The 22,095-nt window shown below is 37.6% G+C and overlaps 1 protein-coding gene across 1 annotated transcript in view; it reads right to left on the bottom strand.

The window, feature by feature from the left end:
• Positions 1-1,794: 1,794 nt before the first annotated feature.
• The window catches only part of LOC104412672 (potassium voltage-gated channel subfamily KQT member 1-like), a gene marked incomplete at both ends in the record, with an annotated part of 251,094 nt that continues 230,793 nt past the window's right edge, over positions 1,795-22,095 (bottom strand). Inside the window, 4 exons of the mRNA XM_010023457.1 lie at positions 1,795-1,856; positions 9,584-9,624; positions 10,607-10,701; positions 14,237-14,312. Of these exons, the coding sequence (XP_010021759.1) occupies positions 1,795-1,856; positions 9,584-9,624; positions 10,607-10,701; positions 14,237-14,312 (274 nt within the window). The remainder of the gene's footprint in view (positions 1,857-9,583; positions 9,625-10,606; positions 10,702-14,236; positions 14,313-22,095) is intronic.

Here is a 22,095-nt window from a genome sequence, read left to right as displayed (position 1 = left end):
TCTTGTTCCAAGAACATTGCTGTGAATCCCTGGTACAGACTGATTACCGTATGCTTAGAACAGACATTTAACACGAGAAGGTGAAGCCATGTGGCTTCATCATCTCTAAGCATCTACAATGAAGCAGTATTGATGAAAATGATGACCTTTTTGATTCAGCTAGAGTTCAGTTTCCTTGCAGGTTTAAGATGTAAAGGCAGAGCATAAGCAGATATCTGCAACAGACATCATTCACTGCAGAATTTACTGCATACATTGGCATCTCCTGTAATGTTCCTTTTACACCAAGATATGTCTGCAGTACTGTAATTAAGGCTTTGAAATAAAGTTATCAAATTCACAGCACATTGTGCTGAAGCTGGACCAGTGGCAGACACATTAATAACTTTCTGACCTCTCTTCTTCATAAATATGGAGCAGCCAGGAGACCATGAACTGCTTCCAGAAGTATTTACAATATAGCAGTATTTCTCACACAGAGTAGTCTAACTGTTATCACAGTTATTTTTATTGCTAAATTTTCAAATGTATATTGTGAGTTTCTCTATATATGCATATTCAAGAATCAGAATGAACTAGTGGTATGAATTTATAGGACATACCAAGGCTAGAGAGCAATATATCTCTTTTGAAGTGAATTAAGGTAATCTGGATGAAAGCCATTTTCACTTTGAATGAGTGTGCCAGCATAAGGGAACAATGCACTTTAAAAGCTAACTTGGGTAATCAGTCTTTATCTGTGAAGCTGATTCTCTGACCCTGTCCAAGAAAGCTAAAAGTCAAAGAAAATCTATCCTTCAACATCACAGCATCAGGTATTTCCAATGTTGTCCTAGCAATCATCATTAGATATTAGGCAAGAGAGAGAGGACTTGTATTTGCTTAATTTCAAATTCAGTTCTTCTGAAGAATAATGAAAAGTTTCTTTCCTCTTTCCTTCTCACCTCACTTCCCCAGAAAAAAGTGAAAAGAATATTTGCATGACAAATTTGAGTAAGACAAAGACACAAATAGGCAATGACTATGCTAAATTCCAATTAACTTTTGTCCCAGGTCTTACACCATACATACTGCATATCAAAGCTATTGCACTGCTGCTGTCCACAGAAAGTACACTGTTCTAGGGGCACCAGTTTTTTGGGGTAGGTAAGAGAGCTGACTAAAAGACTGTTAGAGAAATAGATTCCTAGTTTTAAGCAAACTTGTATTTTTGTTATTGCTTAAGTGGGAAAAGCTCTTGAGGATATTTGGAACAGGTCTAAAACAAGAGAGCCTCACTGAGCTTTGGCCTTTAGACATACTTCTATAACTCTTACTAGCAACAAAGATGAACATATTCTTAAAGAGATGACAGTGGGGGAAGGGCAGAGTTGATGCAAAGATAACTGTATGGGGGGAAAAAAGCAGTATGTTAAATGTTAAAGAACCTCAAGATTATTAACTGAGATATCAACTGTTGCTATTTACAAAGACTCCTAATACGTCTTTCTAACTCGTTAATTCTTGTGTGACAAACACCTTGTCAGTTCAAAGTACTTATATTTAAGACATGTGATTGGCTTCAACATGAAAGCAGTCCCTTTTAAAATCAAGAATGAAATCTGTATGGCAGGTAAATGGTTAATCCTGAACAACATGCACATGATAATTCATCAAATGTCTTACAAAAATTAGGATATTATTCTTTATTATGGTGCCCCGTAATTCTAAAGTAAATCATGCCAAGATACTATCTTGCATGTCTGTAGATCAGATATCATTACTCAGAAGAAAAAAAAGCTTTCATGTACTTACCTTATCCTCTAGCCGGATCAGTCTGGCTCCTACGGTATAGTATCCTTTGTCTACCCCTTTTTCTAAATAAAGAAGAATAAAACCGGGACATTCATTAGGTGGAGAATAAACTCAAACTAAGAATTATATCTGGTATTTAAAGCAAAAAAGAAGCTGGTAAGAGTAGGATAGTATGAATAACGTGAGTATAACAAGAAAGAATTTCTTCATGGTGTATGGAAGTGAAAGAGGGTAGTTGGAGAAAATGGAATTAGTTTGTCTAACTGACAAGATTAAGTTAGTCTAAAGGGCAACCTGGACCTTGGTAGAGGTACTCTGTGGACATGAAGGGCTATAGATAGTGTCTGGGGTAACTTGATTCCTTGTTTAACAATCTCAGTTAACTGCATATAGTTAGGTAAAATAGGCATGCTCCCTAGGCACACTCCCCATTTTGAATATCATTGAATGAGCAACATACACTTTCTATACAGAAATAAATAACAAGTTTTCAACCGGGGTTGTAGATGTAGGAGGCAGCGCTATCCAGGGGCTCAAGGGCTAGAGTAGAAAAGATCTATCTCCTCGCTGCAATTGAGTGACACTGGGAAAAGCCCTAACATCTCCATCTCCATTTTCCCTCTTAGTTTTCATGAGACTTGGTTATTAAAGGTCAGTTATACAATTTGTTTCACTCACACACTGCAAATGGTGAGACTGGGAGCTAAGACTGAAAAAAAGCTCCCGTCTAAATTGGAGTTTATGCTTTATGTTTACGTGCCCCATCACAAAGGAAGGCCATAGATTGCGGGAGTTACTTCACAGAGAATGAAGCACAAAACCACATATATTCTGAGCAAGGAGAAATTATTCACAAGGAAAAGTCACCCCCCCCCAGCACTGAAGTAACTTAGAAGCCTATGTCAATGGAAGTTGGACGCATTCTTCTGTACTAAACTGCATTTCCAGTAGAGGACTGGAGTCATTACTCCTTAATTGTTCCATAAATTATTTCACTCTTATGAGTGGTTCAGCTTTGGTTATTAAAACTATTTATGTCCATTTTGCTTAGGACATGAGCACAATGTGAAGGGCTTAACTGGAAGGCAGACTGAGATGTGAATCTATAGTGCATCAGGGTTCATCATAACTGCCTGCATGTGTGCTCATTCTGCAGCGAACTCATGTTCTTGCATTTCTCTGTGAATGGTACTTGCTTTACCATTACCATCAGCAGTGTATATGTTTGCTAATGGGACATATTGAGTGATATATTTGCACCAAAGTTCATCCTAAGGTAACTTGCACTGTATGTGCCACGACCTTAGAGGAAATCTTCAGCGAAAAACAATACTGACAAGAGTACTCTTCTTGATTTCTTTCTCCTCTGCAGACCACCTAGAACATTAAACAGTTCAGGCAACCTTGGCAGCTCTGCACAGGCATTAGAAAGAAGTGTTTCATCAGAGAATCTGCAGGAGTAAACGCTTTAAAGAGAGAAAATTCAAAGATTATTAAAGGACACTGTGTGGGGACAAAAAAAATGACACCATTTGGCTCATACATGTGTGCTGTTCATCATTCAGTAGTTCAAAACCACAGAAACCTCTTGAAGTATAAGTGGCTGAGGGTCAAGTTTATCTATGTATTCATCTCTGCCCAAAATGAAATAATTGGCTTTAGAGTCTACTTTCTAGTTAGTAAATCTGTAGACACTTATCATCTTCAAAGTACACATCAGAAGAAACATGCCTTTAAGGATTTCTAAACTGGGATGTGATCTGAACAGCAGCGGGTAGGTAGTGGTTTTGTTTAGGTCTAAAATCAAAGAGTCCCTAAACCTGAAGAAATATTCCAATAAGATTTTTTTTCTTATTAAAAAAAAAAAGAATAATTTCCTCAATAGCTCTAATTACATCCTTCAAAAAATGAACAAGACATCCCAAAACAACCAAACCAAGTTAATAATGTTTCCTATTTTAGTTATTCTTGAATGTGGTGTGGAACAGAAAACAAGAAAATAGGAAGCAGATAAGCAGTAAGAAGCTATTTTGTGGCATGTGGCACTCCTATCAGATGACGTGAAGAGAATGATATACACGCATGTAGCTGTGTCATGTCCACTTCTTTACTGGCATGCAGGCTGTATAAGTCACAAAAGGCTGTGGTCTTTCCCATTCTTACTAGCCTCCATTTAAATCAGCATTCAGCTCTAATTTACAAGCATTTTTCCTCTAATAAAGACCATATTTAAAAGTAAATGAGGTGTGTATACAATGTGCAGAGCATTGTGGTGAGAGGGTGGGCAGAAGTTCAAATAATATTGCTCTAGTACATTTGATTTCTATCTCATGTTTATGCTTTCTCTCTTGAGTCTTTTCAAGATATATGATTGTAGACTTCCTACACTAGATTATTTGCTTTTACATAGTTGAGAAGATTACATGGTTAACTATAAATCTGAAATGTCTGACATTTTTTGCTTTGTAATCCAAAATAATTTTCTTTTAGTATTGAGTTTTGTCTGTTGTTTGTGTTGGTCTGCAATAAAACAGATAGACCAGCTAAGCAATCCCGTAACTATGTACATCTATCTGAAAGACATGGAGACAAAGAAAACATGCATGATCATCATGAAAGGAGGCATAATTATTTATAACTGGATGAAAATACATAAAGACAAATTTTAGCTCAGAAGAAAAAAAAAAATCCTGAAACAAGCTTGTATCAAATGGTTGGTATAATACAAAACTATCACTTTATATACTTAGACTTTAATCAGATAAAACACTAGTATATAAGCAATAGGCATTATACTTCAGGCGATTGAATAGTTCTTGGGTCATCTAGTCCATTTCTCATGCTTATTAAAGCACAAATATCTCCACTGAAAGTCTTTGCCTTCCTGAATATACATATGATCACTACTTTCAAAACAACATGACCCTGTATTTATTTCCTAATATTTTCACAAAGATGGACAATCTCTTTTTCTAGTGAACAAGAGATGCCTCTTGAAAAAAATATAAAAATTTCTAAGTATTCCCCACGTCAGTGCAGAAAACAAGAAAGGCCATCCCCAACTTTTTCCTCAAATGGAAGTTCATGATATAAATGGCACATTACTCATTATTCAGGTTTGTTTGCTTTTACAAAAATCAGCCAGTGCCATCTGAAATGAGTAAGAGAGCAAATCAAATGAGGGACAGCACCACAATATTAATATTTTTACTCATTTAGTGTTCTCCATCTCATCAGAATATACCAAACTTTTCAGAAAATAGATTTATTTCTTTGGTTAGAAAACAGACTTATGTGGAGTATTAGGACAGTGAATGAATTACAGACAGATGGTCTGAAAATGATAAAAGCTGGAAATCATCTATTCTGCTTTTACAGAGTAAGAGTCCTTCCTTGATTTTTACTTTTCTGGTGTATACAGCTAGAGGTGTGCTAACTCAAAAAAATTAAAATTTATCTGAAAGCCATTCAGGATTTTTAAGAAGAAAATGAAGAATTTGAGCATTGGGACACCTAGGGTATTCCAGATTGCTAAAGAATCTTGAAATCTCAGCAAATTACAGCAAGTTCAGTCCTGGGACTACAGAAAGCAGGAGATACCATTACCTTCTTTTGTCTAACTCAATGCAACTACAACCTTCTAGATTTGTACTTGTTCCAGTTCTCTGAATGCTTTATGCAGTGAAAACTGTGACGATCTTATGGCAAGGTCTAGATTTGTAGGCCTATAAACAAGGTGTGCTTCTGAAAACACAAGTCAGGATTGGCTTTTTAAACCCTAGATCCATAAACCAGCAAATAACAAAGTTGCTGTAGGCATCATGACTTTTGGCTTGAGTCTTTTATCAGCCAGAGCCTTTTACAGCTGATATGTAGAAGAAATGAAAAAGAGGTAAAGCATAGTCCTAGATCAGACACTTGTGACTTCCCTTGGACAGCCTAAAGAAAATTATAAAAGTAAATTCAAAATATTTTAATTTAGAAAACTGTACTGCAATGCAGAAAACTCTGTGATAAAGCCAGCTGTTCTGTGATGAAGCTTAAACAGTATACACTGAAAGCAGGAATTCCTAGTTTTTTCAAGTTGCAAAAATCTAGCTGCAGTGACAAACTTGCCAGGTTAAAGACATGCAGCAAATAAACCAGCCCTAAATAAAAGGTCCATATGCCTACCTGCTTCACTTATCTAGCCTCTGAGGTGACATGATTTGCTCATGTGGCTCATAAGGAACAATATTCATATATTGAATATATATATATTCAGTGTATATTCATATACACTGAATCTGGTATGAACTACATCTCACTTCTGCCTTTCCTCCAAAAGATGCTGATGGCAGCTTTTAGATACACTATCTTTATGCTATGTATAAAACAATTAATATACCAAATTAAAAATTAAATGCAAGCTTCTTTATTAGCTTGTTATTAAGAATGTAATTCAAACTGTTCAGAGGATCTGGATGAACAGTAAATTAGCTGCAGATTCCAAGTCATTGAAGTAGGATATATGTGGTATTCCTGCTCTCTCTTTGCACTGAGGTAGATCAACCCCAGCAATGCAATGAACTTTCAGAGACAAGATTGTGAACACCTGGCAGCTACAAAAAGTATCCTAAGTGGGTTTATTTTTTACCAAGTTCCCATGGATTTTATCTCCAGGAGGTGTGGAATACATCTGTTCCTGCAGAAATATGGGTATCTCTCATTTCAAATATTGACTTAAAAATATTAAAAACTAAACTAAGGATATTTATTATGCTTTAAAAGATACTGTGAACCAATTTCTTCTTGACAGCTGGGAAGGAAATAGCGTCAGAAAGCTTAGGTGGCATTTAATGGAAAAAAAAGCAAACAACGGAATTGTCAAAATTTTACAAGAAAGCCTTTTTCTCCAGGGATTCCCACCTGTGTTATGCAGACCTAAGAGGTTCAGATGAACTGCAGATTAACATCAGCCTTTTGCATACTTTTCTGAACCCGAACACTGGATCTTTTGTTTTACCTTGGCATTATTCTTCACCTTTGCCCCTGAAAAGCTATAGTAAGTTTCAAAAATTGCATTCAAAAGCAATTAACTCTATCATGTGTAATGAAGGTCAAGTATCACACTCTCCTTATTTGTGTCATTACCTAAGTGTCTGCTTTGTTGATTCAATAAATTTTATTAACATGTGCTTTGCCTCTATATAAACACTTTCAATTATTAAGGGGTTTGTTTACTATTACAGGAATCTTTGTTTCATCTTACAGAATTGTGATACCTGGAACGCGGAGATGGGCTTTTCTTGAAACTAAGACATTGTGTTTTGGGTATATTCATAAAAATGGAATTTAAATATGTGGAAAATTTATTCATTATCCTGGTGTTTTTGCACAGTCCTGGTAGTACAAGTTTCAAAGAAAGCTAGCAGATATCAAGACTAAAACAAGCATAATGGGAGGAATCCTCACAACATGTGTACGTAGAACTTAAATCATACAAATGTTTGTCACGAAATACTGCAGATGTGAAAAGTTTACAGGCAAAACTTGGCGAGTTTGTTGAGGAGAAACTATTAGGACTACTAAATACACAGCAACTATGTCAGGAAGTCTCTGATCTGCAAATGGCTGAAAGCTTACAGGAAGGTTAGAGGCTTATGCATGCCCTTTTTTTTATACATTTCCTAAAGCACCTTGCTTTTGGCTCCGCCAGAGTCAGGACTGATCTGACCCAGCACGGCTTTTATTCTGTTATTGTATCCTTATCTTGTTTTAACACAGCTTTTAGTGCTTTTTATCTTTGAGAAACTAACTTGAAAAATAACAGTAATTGCTTCCAGTGAGTTCAGATTCTGGATCTTTTATGACATCATTCACTTTTGAAAGGTAACAATACTATAGACACGCTGCAATTACTTCATATAAAATTATCAAAGTTGACAACAGGGTTTCAGTAACAGCCTGATCCAAAACCCACTGAGGTCACTGGAAAGACTCCCATTCATTTCAACAGGCTCAGAACCAGAACTTAAGATTCTTTGAATGGGAGTATAATAAAACAGGAAAAAGAAGGAGCTGGAAAGGAAAATTCTTTTCATGTTTTTCTCCTTGGCAATTTTCATTGCATTGTCATTTCTCTTTTGCTTGCCATCAACACAAAAATAACACAGTCCGGAGGAAACACCCATATTGTTTATGAATGAGGTTTTTAGCAGTGCCTTTGAACTGGAAAAATATTATATAGAAGATACATTTTCAATTAGAATAAACCATCCATTCTGAGGAAAACTCATGAAGAACTCTTTTTCCAGAGGAGGACAGTGCAAGTGTCTGTTTCCACCCAGAACAGACCAATACTATAACCACTCATTGCTGTTCATCACTTGATTATTGGCAGGTTGGGTAATACTTGGCCTGATCATAAACCAACCCTTGGTTTAGTTCTGCAGACCACTTATCTGGAACCACTTATCTTATTTTTGGATTTGTGCAGGGTTTAGATAAAATAACTACTAGATCAGATAACTTTTGGTTTTGGTCTTGCAAACCCATAACGGAGCTTACCAGGTTTTGCATCCCTAAAACCATTTTACTTTTCCCAGTCAGTATTTATTCAGTCCATTTGAGGGCAAAGCTATATGTCTTTGCAAAAGGTATGACTTTATATAGTTGGCATGCTCTGGAGGCAGACATCGTTCTTAGTGGTGCCACCATGCTTTTGCATCTAAGACAGCCATCTCAAAGCCACTCTTCAGCAGTAATTTTGCAAGACTAACAAGGGAAGCTAGTTGCATGGACATGGATGCCATAATGTTCTCCAGAGCACTGGTTTTCTCAAATATCTCTGAAGTCCTGTGATGCTCTCCACAGTAAGACTATCCATCATGAATTACAAAGATGAGCCAACTTATCTTACCTCTGGAAGCCAGTGGCAATCAAATCAAAGCAAGATTTTCTGATAATAAAATGATAATGAATGATAAAACTTTTTGTTTTCACTTAACCGTCTGAGGCTGTATTTGTGTTTCTCACTAACAGAATAGATTCTCCTTTTCCCTAGCTATCCTAGTATTTCTTCCCTATTTTTGTTGTAGCTAGTCTTTCCTAAAGACGTGGAATCAAATTTTGCACGACATGCCACATAGGCTTTATCTAAGTCATGTGAAGACATTACACTTCATTGTATGTCTTGAAAATCTCTCTCCTGATCCTGGGATCAGAGTAATTTTTTCATGAATATATCATGGTATTTTCTTACATACAGATAGCATTTGCTTACAATTAATTAGCAAACCACGCCTGTTCACCACTGTCCACGAGACATGACAGACTGTTCACCACTATTAGCATGTAGGGGATTTTAGTTACTAGTTTACTTGTGCCTGATCTTGCATTTTTTATGATTTAAGTTCATACCATTTCTATCAATCTAGCTTTCAAAGCTACGCCAGTTCTTCTTGAATGACACCTTGATCTTCCTTTGAGCTTTCTAAAGCTGAAATCCATAGGTTGCTCACAAAGCACAAAAAATTTAGAAAGAATATTTTTGTGGAAAAATTTCCAGCTATATGTTTCCAGTTCATCATGCACTGATACACATTTTTAACATTTATTCTTAATTTCCACTTCCTCCACTACCACCACCTGAATGCAAAGAATTTATCTTTTCACAGTCATCCCAGGGCTTATTAACAGAATTATGCATTCATGCATTGGCTGGATTATAAATCCATATTACTGTAGCCCTGGGTATTTTCACAAAGTTATGAAGCTAGCAATTATTTGTAAGATGCAGTCACTATACCTGAGAGGAAAAGGCCCGGCTTTCCCAAGGAATGGTCCAATCTGAAAAGCAAACAGAGCATTACCAGCAGTGCAATTACCAAGCAACTTAAACTTTGTTGCTAGTGAAAGCATAGGAGCATAATTTACATGAGAATTTACAGTAGCTTTAAACCTAAAATAAAGCAAGTAAAAACATGAGACTACCATGATTTTCTGCACACACAGTCAGCAGTTTAGTTCTTCAGAGTTTTTTCCCAAAATCAAACCATATTATTGTTATTTTCATGAGTACTAATATTCCTTAGACTTTCATGTTGTGACTAAAACATAGTTCTCCTGTGTCATATGTAATCTAATAACAAAGACTATACAAACAGTATGGCTTTTTAATAATATTTGCAACTATTCCTTGAATCTCATGCAGGCAGATTTAATATCTATATATGTTGACACAGTAGATTCCATTCAATAGGATTTTTTTTTTCTTTTTTTCATTTCATTTAAGGGCCAGAAGAGTTCAGCCTGGTGTCCCAGTCCGCAGTGTTAATTTGTAAAGAGAAAAGCACTTTGTGCTGAAAGAGAACAGTTTTGTGGCAAAATATTTCAGCTGTGATCCCCAAACTCCGAGAAGCATGTGTGTGGAAGGATGTGGAAGGGAAATGTTCCAGATAGAGAGGGAAACAGAAGCAAACCAGTTTTCTCTCGATTGTGGAGAACCACAGACAGGGGACAGAAAGGTAAATCCTATTTGAAAAGTTTTTGCATTCTAAGAAAAGGGCAGAAAAGCTCACTTCATACTAAAAACTTCACAGCATGCACCTTAATTTTTTTAAATTTCACTTGAAGAAATAGAGGGAGATAAAGGAGAATTCTAAATGTGGTTATAAAAAGGGTTAAAAATGACTCTAAGTTAAATCCTCTAGATACTGTGCTCCCTGTTGTGCTTGCAATTTTGGACAATTACTGTTCGTTAAGTACACATCTCTCCTAAAGCCAGCTGGCACTAGAGAAATCAATATTTCATGAGGCAGACAGGACCTACCTTCTTTGAAGTTCTTTTATCCGAACCATCATATTGAGGTGTCCTTGTGAGTACTGTTCAATCACATCGCGTACGTCATATGGTTTCCGAGCTTGCTGTGAAAGGAGTCATACATGAGACTGAAAGGTAAGTACAGTTTAAACTTGACTTTTATTTCAGGTAGGCCTTCATTCTATTTTTTGTCTTCCAGAGGTTATGTGCTTGCCATTTTGCAATGGTTGTTGCAATGAATGAAAAATATGTAGGCATTGTAGGAGTGCATATTTATTGTGGAGATGGAGCCAAATGATTCCCATTACTGTCAGTTACAGTCATGTCTTCATGTTACTTCATACTGAGCAAAATATTAGACCTTTGCAGTGTATTTAAAAAAACACAATCCCAAGATATATAATGGATCTAAAACTATCATGTGTGATATCTCTTGGCTCATTCCAAACCCATATGTTAATCATAATGTCAGAGGACTGAACCACAGAGATAGGCCCAATTCATAAAACTTGGACCCAGAATCAAATGCCTTAAAGACTAAAGATGTCTGGTGACAGAAATATTATTGCTGGGAGGACAGATGCTTTGCATAAGTCTGCACGTAGTCTTTGTGCTTCTTTGGCTTTAATGATACCTACAAGGTCAGAAAAAAAGGTGCAATTCGAATAAATTAAAATGGACAGATAAAAAATGCAAGAGAGCTAAACAACTGCCATCTGCCCAGCTTTATACCCATTCTAATGAGAATCCAGATGCTTCGGCCAAGCTCTGCTTTCTTGCTATAACTACTAAGGCAGAATTCTGAAACAAACCTAGAGAGTCTGCATAAAGTGATGTGATTATAAAAAATACAGCATGGAAAAATTTTATCAAGTAAAATTAATGTGTGGGTGTGGTGGAATAAATGCAAATGATTTCCTAGCTAAAATACCAGCATTTTGAGAGACATAACTACCCCTATGGGAAATGTGGGGCAAGATGTCTCCTTTTTGGCTCTGACTCAAGAAAAGAAGAAAAAAAAAAAGAAAGGTAAACTGCAAAGCTAGTAATTGGAAATTACTGAAAACAGCTCATTAGTCATCTTGTTGTCTGTTTCCACTCTGTCACAGCTTCAGCTAGAGCCATTAGCATGCACCACTGCACACATGCATTGAACACCTACAGTATGTGCTGGAGTCATGCTTGGAAGGCAGCCACAGGATCCTAGAAATTTCAGATGAAAGCATGGAACTGGAATGGAAACAAATCCTGTGAAATGAATGAAGAAGCAAAAGCTCTTCGTGATAAAATGCCTTCCTTGTGCTCAGCCATCAGCACTTACCTGCGTTATTACTTTCAGAAGGGTTTGTGGCTTTGGTAGTGTGCATTCATGTGCATTTGTGAGAAGAGATACTTTGGGGGGAGGGCAGTTTCAGGGAGGTTTCAGCTTTCAGTTTATTGGGGTTTTTTTATTCTCTCCTTTTTTTTTTTTTTTTGCCTTCCCCAGCTTCCCATTTTGCAGACGCTGACACATCACTATTTCTGGCCAGAAAAGCAGCCTATTGTCTTCACCCAGAGAAACAGTGCCAGTATCACTCTTTAGATTGACTAGCGGGGGGTGCTTTGAGAGCATTTTGGCTAAATCCTCTGTCCTTTCCTTTGGACACTCTATTCAACACGATGCGTGGCGCAGAGCCTAGATGTGCTGGGGATTTTCCCCCACCTCCTTCCCTTCTCCCCCATGACCTACTATGTGCATAACTAATTCTACTCATTCTCAATGAAATTTATTTTCTCCCTCAAAAGAAGTCCTCTATCTGTTATCCCTTTTATCAAACCATCAGCTCTGAATCCTGCACTTGCAAACTACTGTACACTGCAGTCTGCCTGAGCCCTCTGTAAAGTAAAAATATCCTTTCAACTTTTCTCTCCTCTTTTCTCATAAAGCTTTAGATCTGAGCATCTTATGTCCTGCCAAACTTTGCCACAATCTCTTGTCATGTTTTTATAAGGAAATGCTAGCACAATACAACTTAAGGCGGGAGATAATGGGCTTCCAGGGAGGCTTGGTAAATGCAGAATTTGAAGAACTCCATTAACTTTCATTCTGTCCATTCTGTCCATAATCCCAAATCCTGGCCATTTGGGCTCAGCATTCTACATCCAGTGTACTTAGAGCTCCTAACGCAAAACTCAAAATAGAATTACCTGGCTTTGAACTTCCACAGTCTAATTATCATGGGGAGTCCCACAAGCTGCATTTCACAACTGCAAGAAAGAAAAAAAAAAACCCAGAATCCTATCCATAGACTGATCAAGTCCAGTTTTTAAGGTTTCGCATGACTGCCATTGTCTGAGAGCTCCAGAACACTAGGTCCGTGGTGGTTTGAAATATCTTAATTTTTATCCTAACTCTTTTATATACTGATTTTATTTTCCAGGGAAGGTTTTGCTTCTTTTCTCTGTTGTCTTTTCTTCTCTTATCTTCTTTTTTTTTTTTTTTTCTTTTTTTTAATTTTCCCTAGTGTTTCTCTCTCTGGTGTATTTACAATATAATTCTGCTTTCCTGTTTGCTGAGTTAAACAATGTGACTTTTCTTTCATAAGGTAAGGTCATCTGAAGATACATTTCTGCCTGGGCTTGGGAAATATGTCAGCCCTAATTCAGTCTTCTGAGTGCTGTGAACTTATCTCAGACTTCTATCCCTTGCAATTAAGTGATCAGCTCTAATCAAATACGCTTGAAATCTAGGTTCTTGCTTTATACTTTTAAAACCTTTTTAAAAAGGATTGTGAAAGTCGATTAACTTGCAGTGGACCCTTTTGGACAAAAAAGCATGAACATTCAGATGGAAATAACAGGAGCTTTTGAAAACAGGACAGAAGTTAATTATTCATTTCCAAGGCACCACCAGCACATGGTGATTAGAATGATGATACCAGAATCACATTCCAAAAAAGTTTTACCATAATGGGCCTTAGTAAACAGGCAAAATAAGACAGTTTTTCCAATTCAACACAGTTAGTTTAAGCACTTTGAAACCTGACTGAGAAAGCTAACTTCAGACTTCATAAAGACAGCAAATTTACAGGGGGCAGATGCTCCACAATTTTATAAAATAAGGCCTCTCTATGATGTCCAATCCTTGGAAACAAATGTGGAAATGTGGGCCACAAATGTGAAAGCAACTTTACACAGCATAGTACTCATCAATAAGGTATTGATCTGTCAGTCATACATAGCTCGCAATCAGTTGAACATTCTCTAACCAGTCATTAGATTATCAGTATAGACAGTATTTTAGCAGATGCTCCGAAAGAGTCTTTTCTTCATTTCTTCTAGTAGACGAGTAAGTACTTTATACATTAGTTAGTACAGGAAAAAAAACCCAAACAAACCGAAAGACAACAAACCAAATGCAGCAAAAAAGAGAAGTGAAAAATAACTATGCTGACTCCACAAATTCAGAAGGCTTTTGTATCATACTGCACCCATGGGTAGTTGATAGTTTTGCCCACACTATGAAAAAATCCTCAGAAGGTAAGTATGAGGCTGAGAGCCTAAACAGCACCTTTGACTTATAACTGCTGCACAAAGACAAGTTCACTCAGAGCATTTTCAATGTCACATACTGTACTTAAGGTTAATGGTGCTGCTTACCTGAAATTTTCTTCTGGCTACAAAATACTGCATTCTCCTGATGACTTTTACAGCTGTTCGATGTACTTCAGTTAATCTGCCAAGAAAGACAAACACAGACATGCAGCAGTGGGGGGAAAAGAAAGAAGTAGGAAAACCATCTTAATGGAAGATGTTGACTCCAAACATGAAAATCCACAAACATGTTCTCTACCTACAATGCAGAATTGTAGCACAACACACTGTGTGTGCATGAGTATTTTGTTCTATTGCTTTACCGTCTTGTATATTGTGGTTCTAAGTATAAAAAACTGATAAGTGAGACAATGAAAGCAGGTGCACAAAGATAATACATGTGGAGGGGATTAGACAGGATTACTGTCAATGCATACAACTGGCATCATTTTGAAGAATGTGAAATGCTTTCAGAGCCATGACTGCATCCCTTATTTTTCATTTATTGAGTGTTTGCCCATGAGCTCTATTGCACAGAAATTAAGACCTTTAAAAATTACTTTGAATTCTCTAGGAAGGAAAGAAAACTTGAAGTATCACATCTGGGAAAAAAAAAAGGAATAGAGCACACCCTCTCAGCACACATGTGAGTGTGTGCATGTGGCTGTCTGGATTGGTATTTAAACACAGAACTGGCCACACTATAATTTAGCAATATCACTTTACCCAGAGGATGTTGCATTTGCACAACATTAATTGTGCCACTTGGCTGGCAATTAATTATCACACCTTCTTTTTTGGAGGGGTAGAGGAATATAGTAATAGTAAGACCAAGAATTTTTCTTAAAGACTGACTCCTTCCCCATGGACTTCTCCTTTCATTCAAAATGAGTGAAGTAAAGAAAAGAAAATTTTCCTTCCAAGGAAGCTGCATTGTTAGGAAATCAATGTTCTATACAGACATCATCTTTGACATGTGATGATAACCTAGGAAAGTTTGCCAGCAAGCTTCTCGTCTCCTGAAAACACAATCTGCCATCTCATCCCAGTGTATCCAACTGAGGAAAAGGAAGTATTGGCTAGGCTATCTACTTGGATTCCACAGTCTAGAAATGAAGTTTTTAAAAAGTGGAAAGATTGGTGTATTATTTCAAAGTGAAGTAAATAAAAGCTAAACAAACAGGGACTGTATTTGAGAACTAGCATCAGTTCATTTTTGTAATTTCTCTTTGATAAAATTAGTGCTTATGATTGGGTGACATACCACAGCCACAGGAACTGCAGAATAAGCTTTCAGTATTATTTCAAGTCCCCGATTAATATTAAATACATGCACAAGTATGTGTGAAACTCAGATGTGTACACTACATATATCCTTACACTTCATATATCTATGTATATTCATGCACATATCCATATATATACACTTACACATGCAAACACACAGAAGACAATGCAGGGTGAGCATGATTCAAGAACTGTCATCGTTGTATACCATCAACAGCATTGCTAAGCATCAATCTTTGCATTTGTGTAAACCTATCAAAGGGATTTCAGAAGTGTCACTAAAGGACTACCAGTAGTTTAGCCTACAGGACCTCTATTATGGTGAAAGAAAAGCTCTCAGCTTGAATCTCAGGGCCCCAGCTGAGCTCCTGTGGCTGGTGACTAGAATGGAGACAACATTCTGCTTGCAAATGGCATATACTTGATAAAGAAATCTTTGTCTGTCAGCCCATACAAATAATATATATATATTTATAACCAGAAAAAAATCACAATTTAAGATTTAGGGTTTAGCCTACCTCATTTGCGTACCAGTTAAGATAAAAACTTGAAATTATGCCCTACCTCTAAATGATGTGAGATTTCATGTATATATACTTAATGTATATACTTAATCCATATGAGATGGTTCACACATTGTTTAAACAGCCTCAAACAGATAAGCTTAGAGAAGTCAGAGATGGAAACAAACAAAGGCAGTAATTTCCTCCTCGTTCCCCTCCTTCAGCAGAAACGAGGCTACAGAACTGTTTCCGGGGTGTGATCAAGTTTAAGTGTCCAAAACTATAAGGCTGACCCTTGGAATCTGATGTGCAGTTAAACAGGCCTCTTTTTTAGAGAGAAAAGTTCTTTATTTGTGAAATACAGCAAAGACAACCACCCAACTATAATTCAAAAGCACTGGATATTGGCCTGTTCCAACTGGCAAAATCCATACCAATCTCACTGGTAGCAGACTTACTCCTTTGAAAAAGGAGTAAGTTACTGATCAGATTTGATGTTCACTATTATTAAACTGAGAGATAGAAGTACATGAAACCTGGCTTTAATGGAAAAAAGACAGTGTGAAAAGGTACAAATCCATAGACTGAGATACATGAATGTATTATCTTAATTGTCTCAATAAATCCTTTAGGAGTGCAGCAGCTTTAGATGATAGACAGCAGCTCTGGATGAGTTAAACTCCCTGCTCTGTATAGTAAACAGAGCTATCCTCCTGACAGGAGGTTGTGGCAGTGTGAGTGACTGTGATCCTAAACATTTTTGGAGATTTTACCTGATTTTCATAGTTTCCTAGCACTGATGTCCAGAATGGATAATACAGCTATTACTGGCAAGCTTACATTTATCCCTGTATTTAACCCAGGACATTTATCCTGCTAAGCCTTATATTTTAGCCCAAAACCTTGGATTAGGCAAAACCCTTTCAACCTTGAGGGTGTCAGCCTGTTATATGCCAGAAGTATACAACAGGAGAGAACATAAGGCCAGAGATGCTTTATGTCAATGCTCAATAGAAAAATAACCTGCTTGCAGTGAATCTCCTAGATATTTTGAGATGTGGAACCCATGAAACAACAACTCAGGGGTGTTGCGGTGGACACCATACTTGCGCACTCTTTACACATTGGATTTTCTACTGGCAGAAGACAGAAACAGATAGATCTTCACAGGTATTATGATGCTTAACTCCCATGGAGATGAAGATTTAACTCCTTTCATAGCTCTAGCTCCCATATGAAGTCAGGAGGACCTGAGCACTTGCTCGAAGTAAGAATACCACACCTTCACCGCCATGAAAGCAGCCAAGCTCTGTATCACCTCTGTACAGCAGAGGGCAGTGGTACACACACACTAGAAGATGCTTTCCAGTACATGACAAAATTATTTAAACTGTTTAAAAACCTTACCCATAAAACCAAGCATAAATGCTAGACGTCGTAAGGATGTGGTCCATGCTGAGGTGGGGTGTTACTATTGGGTGAGCTGCTTTTTGTGCACATTTTGCTCAGAAGTATATAATCAGTTTTACTGACAGAAAACTGCGTACTTTCCTATCTTTTAACTGAAACAACCAGTAAGAAGGTTTTATTAAAACTTTCCCCGTAAAAGACTGTAAAGCAGAACAAAATGACATTTGAACACAAAGGATTGGGGTTTTGGAAAGTCATATGCTCATAAAAATTAATAATGGAAGCTTGTAACATCTGTATCCATAATGGATACCATGAAACGTCTATTGAAAGAACATATACATGAATACATAAATAATATTGACATCACTTATAACTATGTCTTCAAGAAGGACCCAAGCCTTGGACCTGTTTCCTCCCCTCTCTGTTAACTGACTGCTCAGCAGGATGCTCCATTTTTAAAGCAGTCAAACCTATCCTTAATTACAATGTCTTTCCTAGCTTGGCTCACAGACTCCTGAGCTCTCATATCACTGTGGTAGGGCTGGGAAAAAGAGGAGCGGGTGGAGGGCCTGGAACATATATGTTAACAGCAGTCCCCACCCTGATCCGATGTTGAGCAACTCTCTGGCAGCTATTCTAGAAGAGGAGGGGGAATGGGGCCCCTCTTTGCTGGCTGACTCGACCTTCGTTCCCCGCTGCAGGTTTTGAGTGTGCCTATGTGGCTGCAGAGCCTGGCAGGACAGACCTGTACCAAGAGGGACTGCAGCCCCAGGTTTGATCCTCAGCTCGTGGCTCAGTGCTGTGAAAAGTCACTGTTTTTAGCTTAAAACACTTGGATGCATCGAAGACCTTTTTTTATTTCTGTAAACTGCAGAAAGGCAGTAGCCTAAGCCAGAGAAGCCAAACATTTTCAGTTGAAAATTATTGAACCAGAGGAGGAAAGAGAGATGATCAAATCCAAAGCAACTCTGGAAACTGTCTACAGGGGTTTTGTTTTTTGGGTTTGGGTTTGGGGTTTTTTTAATCCTTTTATTTCTATATACCACTCTGTTTGTTAAAAGCTTGTGTTGGCCAGTTCAGACTTACTTTTTCATTTTCTTTTGTATGGAGTCTGATAACTTTCAGCTTAATATGCTTTGGAACAGCCAGGGAATATTTTAAGTGAAAAACAGATAGGGAAACAGACCCTAAAGAAAGGCAAAGTTACAACTATTCCAGGCCATGCTAAGGCACAGCGCAAATCTCCAAACAAGCCTGTTATCAGTGTGATGCACTTTTCAGTCCAGAGGCATTTTTTAATCACTAGGGTTCATTTCAGTGTAAAGACAAGGGGAAGGAATTTATTCAGCCTATGCTGCAGGATGGCTAGATAGTGGAATGTGCATTCCAGGCTGGTTTTCCTGCCGTTTATTCAGGTGTCGTGAATTAGAAGAGTTACTCAGTCTAACTTAACTACTTTGGTCATGAACTGTGGAAAATAAAGGCTATTTCAGCAAGGTCAATTATAGCTCTCTGTCCCAATTTGCAAAACTAGTTTAAGGACACACGCTTAACAGTACTTGGATTACTGTTGAGCTTCATTCATTCATTACATTTTGATTGCTTAGCAGGAAAACACATATAAAGTCACTCTAACTCTGTTTTAATACTGATCATTGGATAATGTTGTAACTCCTGCCCAGAGTAACGTAGAGCATCATCTATTCTGGAGTTGTTCACTCGACATTAGTTTCTAAGCCAGCACAAACAGTGACTAGGTCAGTAATGGCAACTGAAATGTAAAGAAGTCATTTAAGAGCTCAGCCCTTCATCTGCTTTTTTGTTTTCCCATCACATTTGATTTAGAGTATTTTGGGCTCTGTTTCTGGGAAAGAACTTTGATTCTCAGCCACAACTTTATTTTTTCTCATGCACAATTATCTCAAATGGACTGATATTTTATTAGGTAGAGTATAAAGCAAGCCTTATCTGCACTGAAAGCATTACCAGAATCAATACAAAACATGAAATGGTGGCATCACAGGCTACTTTTTGTCTCCAGGTGCACATAGCACATGCTGCCCACTTTCAGAAGTGAGATTTTTCATGCAGATTCCCACTGTTACTGAAGGACAATATTTAGCAGAGATCAGTATCACCTATATTCAAATGTAGCTAAACTTTGTAGTTATCCCATCACGCGGATTGCATGCACCAATAGGTTGTTGGGGGAGAAGAAGAGTGGGAAAACAGAAATCATAAAGGACATAAAATTAGAGAGTTTATTACATACAGGCACAGCAGTTAGCTCATATGCAGCCACATGCACTACGTAGACCTTCTATTGACAGAGACAAGTGGTGGAGAGAGAAGGTTCTCATCACAAGAATCATAAAGAAAAGAAACTTAAAATTAGTACTGCCTTCAGCTAAGCAAAGCCAGACAAAATGCCTCAAGCCTTTTAAACCACTTGAGTTAAGAGAAGGTTGCAGCTTGAATCTAACATGCAAACACCTGGAAATGTCAGACAATAATTCTGATTCCAGAGCTCACCCCAAGCCAGGAGCAGCAGAGAAGTACAACATAAATATAACAGAAGAAGTTTCAGTCTTGTTACATTTCATCAAAGCCTTGTGAAGAACAAATTGTTCTGGAGAATTTCCACCACTTACATGATGGAAATTTTATAAGATGCCATTTGCACTGAAACCTGAGAGAACATTTCAGAAAATGTTGGCAAAAGTTTATTTTTCCCTTTATTCCTAAACACAATCCCACCTTAAACCTTCCTCATCTCTATTCTAGCCATATCCTTATCTGAACCTTTTCTTTTCAAGCCCATGTTTGGCTCAAAACTGTAAATAAATTAGGGTTGGCTTCTCTCAGAGCAGGCTAGAGGCCTATTTGGCTTCACCAAGCATTGCTGACAACCTCAATTTATGAAGGAATGCTGAAGATTCTGCAAATCCCTCCTCAGCAGGTACAGTCCCAGGCAAAGTAGGAAAGAGTACAAAAGTAACATGTTCATGGGGCTGCATTCTGGGATCTGGTTATTTTGCTGAAGATTTTGTGGCATTTGCTATCTCCATCCATCCATCCATCCATCCATCCATCCATCCATCCATCCATCACCATATACACTTCTGGCTCTCTGAATTCATCCCAAAACACAATTGCCTCTGCTTCTACTTGCCTCTCTAACCTGGCTTTCCCTGAAGCAAACGAGAAAGAAAGCAGATTTCCTACAGCAATGCTCCTAGGGATTGGGGCAGGGAATACAGATAGTGCACAGATAGAAGAACAGCTCTGAGGAGAAATTGTTAGAAGAGGAAGAACTACTATAGGGAGCAACTAGCAAGACAATATTTTGGCAGAGGAAATACCAGTGGGAGAAGTAGTAGTGCAGGGTGTTTTCTTGATGTTGTCCATGAATAGAACAAAAAAAGTAGAGAGCTTCTGAAAATAATCAGAGGTAGATGTAACTTGAATGTGATTTAATGAGAAAGAAAACCCATTGAACTTTGAGTTGTGTTTCTCAACTGTAGACAGTTGGAATTCTCAGTTACAAGTTTGTTCTGTAATATCACAAAGTGGGTTTATTGAGGAAGTGGGAGAAAAGCTCTGTGTTAGTCCCTTGCTAATTAAAATGCATAATTAAAATGAGTAATTAAGCTTACTACAAAATGCTCTTGTGTCTGAGAGCCCAACTGCCCTTGAACAACAATTCATCTGCTGAACTGTCTCTGAGAACTAAAGTAACCATTGGATATTTTGGTTACATCTTTCCTCTATGTTTTGTTGGCAGCAAAATAAAAGCGCCTGGTTTCTTTTCTGCCATTTTATTTCATCCATTCTTCCTGCAGTGTCCGAACAAACAAGATGATGTCATGGATGTCTTTTCAGTGTGGAAATACAAACACAGAAAGATGGGGGTTTTAATTTATTTTTTTTCCTTGAGCAAACAGCTTCTAGAAATTGCCACAATAACTTCCTGTATTAGCACTGGTGCCAGAATAGGTGAAATGCTCTTGTCTTCATGCCAGTTCTCATTTGTTTAGAAAACAGGCTCTAGCCATAACCACCTTCTTGGGAGGTGGGCAAACACTGACAAACAACAACACGTTTTTACCCCACATATTACAACAGTCACTGATCCTAGCATATAAAGGTACTTTTTCACTTCTCTCTCCTTAAGACTTGGTCTTCATCAATTCGCCTTTTAAAAAATGCCAACTGAACTGAATGTCTAGTTAGTAAAATGCACTGCAGAGAGAGTCATCCCCAAGCCCAAACAACGTCCCAGCAGAAGAGATGCCTTTCTGGAATCTGAATAGCCTTCACAGCAGTGCAGTGGGAACTAGAATGGTACAGCCTTATTCTACGGGCTCTGGTTTGCTCACTTTAAAAAACCCCACAATCCAAATTAATGAACTTTAAGACTTCATTTTCCTCTTCACTGTATTCAGCATTTATGGGAACAACATGGTGTTGTTAATATACACCAATGACTGAGCACTGTATTTATGCCTCAATGATTTTCTGTCATGAGAATATAATGCCTGGCAAAGACTGATTCTCTGAAATACCAGTTTGTTTGGGGTCATTAATCTTAATTCCTATCTTGCCTGAATAGGAACTGGGTAACAGTCAAGTCAGAGTATAGTTCTGAGAATTAAAACCTCAATGGCTTTTGGGCTGCCTGAGGTTTTACATTTCTTTAAAAAATAAGTAATTAATTAATCT

This window comes from Nestor notabilis, unplaced genomic scaffold, assembly GCF_000696875.1.
Source record: "Nestor notabilis isolate BGI_N333 unplaced genomic scaffold, ASM69687v1 scaffold1611, whole genome shotgun sequence".
Lineage (NCBI taxonomy): Eukaryota > Metazoa > Chordata > Aves > Psittaciformes > Psittacidae > Nestor > Nestor notabilis.
The sequence above is the reverse complement of the archived record's forward strand: the minus strand, read 5'-3'. Positions and strand labels throughout refer to the sequence as shown.